The 7,860-nt window shown below is 33.4% G+C and overlaps 1 protein-coding gene across 3 annotated transcripts; it reads right to left on the bottom strand.

The window, feature by feature from the left end:
* Positions 1 to 465: 465 nt before the first annotated feature.
* LOC129285628 (magnesium transporter MRS2-I-like) lies at positions 466 to 3,829 on the bottom strand. Of its 3 annotated transcripts, XM_054921384.1 has the most exons (11): positions 3,274 to 3,825; positions 3,129 to 3,158; positions 2,897 to 3,044; positions 2,623 to 2,744; positions 2,147 to 2,221; positions 1,598 to 1,822; positions 1,460 to 1,504; positions 1,284 to 1,328; positions 1,065 to 1,094; positions 839 to 958; positions 466 to 748 (listed from the first exon to the last, which is right to left on the bottom strand). In XM_054921384.1, the coding sequence occupies exons 1-11, from the start codon at positions 3,508 to 3,510 to the stop codon at positions 662 to 664; spliced, it is 1,164 nt and encodes a 387-aa protein (XP_054777359.1). In that variant the 5' UTR covers positions 3,511 to 3,825; the 3' UTR covers positions 466 to 661. The 3 variants fall into 3 exon arrangements, with proteins under 3 accessions (XP_054777359.1, XP_054777373.1, XP_054777365.1); XM_054921398.1 differs by lacking the exon at positions 2,147 to 2,221 and having other exon boundaries at positions 3,274 to 3,829; XM_054921390.1 differs by lacking the exon at positions 3,129 to 3,158 and having other exon boundaries at positions 3,274 to 3,826.
* Between the last annotated feature and the right edge of the window lie 4,031 nt (positions 3,830 to 7,860).

The raw sequence follows: 7,860 nt of genomic DNA, 5'->3' as shown, positions 1-7,860 counted from the left end.
ACCAAATGTCAATATATATATAATCCCTCTCGTTAGCACCAATTCTTCAACCCTTTTTAATTAAATCGATAGGTTTAATATCTAGTTCAGATAATGCTGGGACCATTTATGTTTAAATTTTTGTTACTAATTATATTGTAAATTTAATTTAAATATATATTTTTATTTTACTTTTCTTTTGAAAAACTACGAAGACAATGAAAAAAATAATTTAATATAAAATGATACAGATCAAATGCAAGCTAATTTGCATCTAAAATATCCAAGTTGACTAAATATTGGTCAATTTTCGACAAAAGTTTAAAACATGACGCCCCTCGTCAACCCCATGACAAAACCAGTAACTTTTCCTTTCTTGTAATTGCCAACACAATAGCACAATTAATTAACTTCTTTCTTTCTTTCTTTCTTTCTTTTTTGTTTTTTTTCCAGACACATTAATTAACTTCCATGATCAACTAGTAATTTCATTTATAATCGTCCTTTTCAATTTTCAATTTCTAAATAATTCAACTACAACATCAACAATAGAACAGCAAATATTCAGATAACGTCGTACAATTTTTCAATTTATTTGTACAATCTGATCCCACGGATTCTCATCTATTTGCATTGTATGTTGAGCTTATCAGTCAGTGTCCCTTCGAATGGCATCTTTGTTTCAAGACCCAACAAGACCTTTGCGTCGAGCATATGATACTATGGACAAAAACAGGGAGCCGCAAACTATTCCCGTAAAGATTACCACCTAAAGCCGCAAATTTTGACTTGAAAAAATCAGAAAGCAATCAAATATTATGGATTTTATTAAAGGAAATTGTTAGAATTAGATACATACCCATTTGAACATATATCCGTGTCCTTCTTTCCATGTGTACGGGATGTTCATACCAAATATTGCACCCACCAAGGAATATATGGACAGGCACACAGTCCCAGAACTGAGGAAGAGCTCTAGCTGTAATTAAGAAAACTGATAACAATAACAGCTTTCACAGAATGTGTGTGTGTGTGAGACTAAGCAGTATGTCTTGAAATACATGGATAGCCTAGGAAGAGTATACCTGAATCAGTTGGTTTCGGTGATTGTCAAGCTGCATGCACATGGCACACAATAATAAATGAGCGTCATACACTGATACTATAATCTTCCATTGCTAGCTCACTCGCATTAATGTTGATAGTTGAAACACTTTTTGAATTTGTTTACGTATGAAGCATGTGATCTAGTTACAGCGAACTTAAATGGAAGAAATAGGTTATCTTCATGCCAAAAGATTTACCTGTATGTTGATGTAATCTTCCGTGTCATCAATATACTCTCGCAGCTGTATTAAGATTAATATAAAAAGAACAAGAACAAAGCTTTATTATATATCACTTGGTTTCAAACTTTCCATACCATACCAGAGAACAGAAAGACAGGAGGGGAAGCTTAAATAGAAAGCAGGGCTCATACGGTGGTTAGTTTATTTAATGTGCTATCAATTTGCATGAAATAAGCCTGCAAAAATGGAACAGAATTCAATTTATTAGCACCATCAACACAAGCAACCTGACATTATCTGAGGCAGATTAAGTTGAAGATATTAATGACCTCGAGTAACATTTCAAGTTCCTCAACATCATTCTCCCCTTGAAATGTTGTTGCACTTGCTCTGCTTGATCTGCGAACCCTTGAGCCTATAGTTGGAGAGCTAAGAATCCAATTGGGAGCATCGCAGCTACTAGCAGGGGAACACGAGACAGCCATCTTTCTTGATAAGTAAAGGTCGGCCATATCATCATCATCATCCAGTAGATTTTCTAGTTCATCTCTTATCTGTATGCACAGTATAAGTCCATATCAAGCGTAGACAAGGATGACTTTAACTTGCAAGTGCAGGCAAACACTGGATCTCAATATGGTTCCTCTGTTTACTGAAAGAAACAGATCTAGTTCAAATTTTGTGAAACTTGTTGAATGTTTCTTTTTCCTCTTCCCACCCTCAGCTTTGATGAAAAACGATTTACTTTAAACATGTTCTAACTCATACTGAACTACATACTACACTACCGGAAGCTGTTGTTCCAGAACCAAATATAAGCAAGACAGGTGCAGGAACTAGGAAGGGAATTGACATTTACGTAAATCATATGAAAATACCTTTTGAACTCTATTTGTCAACCTGGTCATTGCACTTTTCAGTTTGCGCACTCTATCCAAGTTACGACTGCTAATCTGGACATAGAAGGGTAGGCCGAGAAGAGAAGAAAAAGACATTATAATTTTTGTAAGACCAGATCCAGTGGAAAATACATGGGAGGTCAAATTTTAGATGATAAATTCCATGTAATTATATATAGGGAAGGAAGAATTAAAAAAATGAACTACTGGAAATCATTTCAAGGCTATAACAAAATGATGTTTCTTGGCTTTTGGAATTGAAATCTTGTAAACCAGACAATGGGTTAAAGTGTCAGTCAAGCGACTTTAATCTGTTCCAATGAAGATTAATTGAAATCTTTGCAAGCTAGAAAATAATTTCTTTCGGCATCAACCTCTACTAAAGCTGCAATTAGGACCACTTAACGCGGCTAAAATACTAGCCAAGAGAGAGATTCTTGAACAAGGCTTTTTACCTTAGAGGTGAGCTCATCTAAAGCTGGATAAGCAGCGGTCTCTAATTCTCTCGTCCGCGCATCAAGAAAACTACAAATTGCCTCTAACGCAACCTCCAAGGCATGGAACTCAAACGGAAATTCTACAACGCACAAGTCAAACGCAATTAAAGACCAGCTAAAATTATGAGTCAAAATAATTAGGAAAAACTCTATATATATAATATAGGTATATCTTCAACGGCAGTAACGTCAAATTAAAACCTTTGCAAATTGAAGTTTCCGCGAGTCGTACCATTTTCTTCGTCGCCTTCCACTTCTTGAGCGCATGTCTCTTCTTCTTCTCCTAGGCCTTGCCCTGTACCAGACACTTTGGGCAACCTTCTTTGAAGTTGCTCAACAATAGGAATAACATCATCATCCAGCGGGTCTCTAAGCAACACCTGCATCAACATGAAACCAAAATTTAAAAACAGAGTATAACCTGGGAGAAATGATTCCAAGATAACTCTATATTATAAACGCACCTCCTCTGCAGTGATTATAGCCTTAATATGCTGTAAGAAGAACTCGAAACCAGCCGAGATAATCCTATTATTGATTGAACAAGCCCAGATGCAAAAAGAACCAAGTTCAAAAAAGCCCACGGTAGAGCAAGAACGGAGCATTTACCTCTAAATTGAGGACAATGACCTTCTCTCTGCCCAAAATGGTTGAAGGATACGATAACAGCGGATCAAGAATTCGAAGATCTCTTGCGTGAATTTCAACCAGGCGCATAATAGCGTACTTGTCAACATCCAGCACGGTGCTGTTGCCATTGCGGTCCAGCAGAATCCAGCTTCTCGAAACAACAGTTTTCTTCTTTAAGGCAGGTTGAAGATCTACCACAGATCCTGAAAGCGCCATTGGCAAGACCCAAGACCCTACTCGTCTCCAAGAAGATGCTCGTTCTAAACCTTAAACCACAAAGCGAGTAAACGGGGTCGCCATGGAAGTCGGCGAAGATGTTCGTTATGCTGGGAGAGGTGTGGACTCCATGTGACTGGCTTTGAAATTGCAGTGTGGGAAGAGAGAGGAGTAGTCCGCTACAATAGACGGCGAAGGAGTGGGGAATTGGGGAGGAGTTGAGCAAAGATAAGAAGGCAATGATTTCATGCGGACGAATCAGAGTGCTACGAGAGATATCAGCATCACTGAATAGGCCGGGTCAGTGGAGGGTCAGGGGTGGGGTTTATAACTTCAAGACAGACGAAGGACTTGGTACGTACTGAAAGCTTATACGTAAAAATCTCCGTCACTCTCATGGTAAAGGCCGATTAACCCCACTGTGAAGAGAGAAATTCTATTTTCTAGGTTTCAAACATTTTGAGTCAATCCGAGTTCACCCCAAAAAAAAAAAAAAAGTCATAGTAAACGTACGGCATTAATATTATATACTACTGAAATAGAGTCGTGCAAGATACTGCGAATTTATTAATACAAGTGGAATTTCAATCCGTGAAATGTTATTTCCAAACCGATTGTTAATTAATAATAAAGTTAAAGACTTTTTAGAAAGCTTGAGAAGGCAGCAAATCTTAGTGCTGATGACCCACCTCACACCTGCATCCCCCACTAAGATGTTCTTCTTAGTTGTTATTCTTGTTCTTGTTATTATAACTGAACGCGTGACCCTGTGCTTTAGATTAAACACTGATCAAAATCTAAATGATTGTGCGTGTCATATCTGCTGCCAACAAGAATGCTCCTTCTAATGGATCAGTCATTGCCACATGGATATGAAAATTCATTGTACTTTAATTTTTAGTGTCGGAGAAAATATGTAACGTGAATAAATATGTAGGCAACGAAATAATTTTTAATGGCTGAGAAAGATAACGATGTAACTGCTCTTGGTGGCAGGAAGCGCACAGCGACTTGGAACATGCATCGAGATGAGAATGACATTAACGTTATTATGTCAAGGAGTGAAATAAAATAGCATATTGTAAACTAAAATTGGTGAGAGCGGTAAATATCCTTGTCACGGACGAACCCCAACCCTTATATATATTCAACAATTTAATCAAGACAGGTCTTGGTACCTCAGGAAAAATATTAATATTAAAAAAAAAAAGAACAGATAGAGAGAACTTGGGATCGGGTACCTCCTATGGGAGCGAGTCTCTCCACTTACTCTTCTTTTCCCTCCGCTTCCACAGATCATGGCCGTTAATTTTATTTTATTAAATGAATTTATTTTAATTGTAAATTTAATAAATAGTTATGATTAAAAAATGAAGGAAAAAAAGAGAGAGAGAGAAAGTAAATGGAGAGATTCCTCTCCCCACCTCCTAGAGGAGGTGACTCTGCGCATTCGGTGCAAAATAAACGGAAAGCAAATCTGTTAACCGATGGAACTAGCGTAATCTGGTGAGCGCGTGGGGGTATCGGTGTAGCCTCATTTCCTTCACGTCACTCAGTTGAATTGAACACGGTACAGGGTATCGGTTGAGCTAAAACAAGAGACCAGCCATGTGAAGATAAACTTGCCATTCCTAAACAAACTCTGACAAACCACAACGTGGAGGAAGCGACTCGCTTTTATCCCGTACACTTGCCGTACCTCACGCCGTATATTGGCTGGTTTGATTTATGTCCTCGTTTTTTACTTTTAAAAATTATTTTGCACTACAAATTTCAAAATTATTTTTAAAACAAAATAAAATGAAAATTTGTTTGATTATGTCAATTGAAAAACAGTTTTAGAATTAAAAAATAGAATAGTAATGATGATTATAAGTAATTAATGATGGTGATTAATAATAAAAATTGATGAAGAGAACTATAATTTTTAATAGTCAAATTTAGTATATTTAAAAAACAAGAAAAATAAATCAAAAATAATTTAAAGTTGCTTTTATTTTTTGTTTTTAAAAAAATGAAAAAATTTTTAAAAACAACTAAATAAAAAAAATACCTATCCAAATAAAATTTTTAAAAAACAAACAAGCCCTATGTCTCTGTACATCCCATCTAACAATGTTTTACGCTGATCTAATACGCACGCGCGTGCATGTGCGTATCTGTGATTATTTGAAGAAAATGATAGAGAAAAGACACATTTCTCATCTACACAAGTATTTTTGTCACATTTAAAATGAACTTTTATCAAATTTAACAAATGATTAAATTTTTTGAATAAAATTTTAGGAATGTGAATTAAAAACTAGACATATATTATTACCTTTTTCCGGACGAGTTACATATATAGAACTAAGCAAGAGTAGAGGCAGGTGAATGACAATAGAAGATGTTAAGCTAAATATATGTATTTCCCATTTACTATGGGGCCATGCACTTTCTAATTTTTTATACATCCAAAAGATGGTTAGGAGTTGCTTCAGTAATTATCTTAAATTTACTAATTCGATAAATGTCTTGTATAAAATAATAATAATTATTCAATTAATTGAGTGACTGTTGAATATTTTGTTATATGATACTTAAAGAGTAGAAAACTCACATTTTCAAAGGAGGCAATGTATGTAAGGGTTATTCAGATTATTAGGGTTGGTTTGATTTTTTTAGGAAAATACATTTTGATAATTTTTTAGTGTTACTAACATCTAATGATTATAATTGAAATGCTTATTAAGTGAGTAAATTTAAATCATTTAGTGAATTCAATTCGTCTATTTCATCCTAAGAACCTTGATATTTGCGTTAGTTATAAGCATTTTACATATAAACCTCTTAAACCTTAGATTATGTTCACATAGTCACCGTGGCTTTAAATTTTGACAATGAATCCCCTTACATTTTTAAATTTATGCAGGTAATTTTGTTGCCATTAATTTATTGGTCATTTAATTAATGAATTATAATAGTACGTGACGGAGGATTCATTGTGACAAGGATTAAAGTTTGAGATGCTGTCCGCACATCATTCAAAGTACAAAATGGCTACAGATGAAAAAAATACCAATACTGTGTCGTCAGCCCGTCACAGTGTCCTTTTTTAACAGTAGCCTGTCACGCTCTATTGGCGACATAAGCAAGATCGTCTGAAAAATATTAGAGGCCTGAAGCAAAATTATTATAAAAGTTTAGTGTGTTATAATTTATAGGGACTTGTACATATATTGTTTATATCATAAAATTAAATAAAAAATATTTTATTATTTCTTAAATATTTAAAAATAATATTTTTAATATTTAGTTGATATATAATTTACAAAATTATCATTTTAAAATTATAACACTATGCTCTTTACAAATACCACAACATATTTAAAAAGTGAGAAATCAGGCGAACGAGAGAGATAAATGTGAGCTATAATTACAATGAAAAAAATAAGTAGATCAAACTTGAAGAGGGAAAAAAAAGCAAAGCAGTGTAAGCAAGTCACAGTTACAATAATAAAAGACAAATGTGAGGTGAGAGATATCGACAGTACTCAACGAAATGGAGTATGCCAATAGAAAAACAGAGCTATAAAATTTTTTATAGGCTGTATTTGATCCATCTTGGGCAAATAATTATGTGTTTTTGTGTTAATAACAAATAAGTTTATATCTGATTACTTGATTATGTTGATATGCAAAAGTATATCAGTGATCTACTATTATATATTCTTAATGTACCATCATAAGTTAGAAACACAAAAACAATATAATCGTTTGTCCAAAACAGATCAAATTAGATTCATAAAAAATTATAGACATCTTAACTTATCATTGAAAATTAAATACCTAAAATAATAAAATAAAAAATCATTAACAATATATGTTTTCAATTAGTAATTCAATCAAATTTCATAATCAATGTCAACAAATAACAGATTATGAACAAATAATTTATTGATTTAGTGAAAATACTTTTCAACTTCCAAAAAAATAGAATACAGGACAATTTCAATTTAGATCTTGAACTATGCAATATATAATGCAGAATCTGATGATGGAGTTTAGTTTTTAATATCAAATCTCAACTTTGTAATATACCTAAAAAAAATAGAGAAAGAAAAAGAAGAAAAGCATTGACATATGAGACTTATCTCCTCTACGACGAAGGAAATATATTGTGTTCTAATAATATATTTATTCTAAGGATAAAAAAAATTACATCTAATTAATTTTATGGATAAATCATATTTTAGAATATTAAAAAACTTCATCTATAATTTATGGAAACTATATTTTTTGAGACCATTAAGCTAATATACTCTAATTTATAAATTAAACAATTTTTATCAAAATTAGGTTTTACATTCA

Source organism: Prosopis cineraria, unplaced genomic scaffold, assembly GCF_029017545.1.
Source record: "Prosopis cineraria cultivar Desert tree isolate PC_DT_omini unplaced genomic scaffold, ASM2901754v1 PC1, whole genome shotgun sequence".
Classification (NCBI taxonomy): Eukaryota; Viridiplantae; Streptophyta; class Magnoliopsida; order Fabales; family Fabaceae; genus Prosopis; species Prosopis cineraria.
The sequence above is the reverse complement of the archived record's forward strand: the minus strand, read 5'-3'. Positions and strand labels throughout refer to the sequence as shown.

What these genes read in the sequence shown, in the direction of transcription:
- LOC129285628 (XM_054921384.1), bottom strand. Translation starts at nt 3,510, where the DNA reads ATGGCGCTTTCAGGATCTGTGGTAGATCTTCAACCTGCCTTAAAGAAG. An exon ending in TCATTGTCCTCAATTTAGAG is followed by an intron (nt 3,159 to 3,273) that starts GTAAATGCTCCG and finishes TTCTTCTTACAG; the next exon opens with CATATTAAGGCTATAATCAC. An exon ending in CTATAATCACTGCAGAGGAG is followed by an intron (nt 3,045 to 3,128) that starts GTGCGTTTATAA and finishes ATGTTGATGCAG; the next exon opens with GTGTTGCTTAGAGACCCGCT.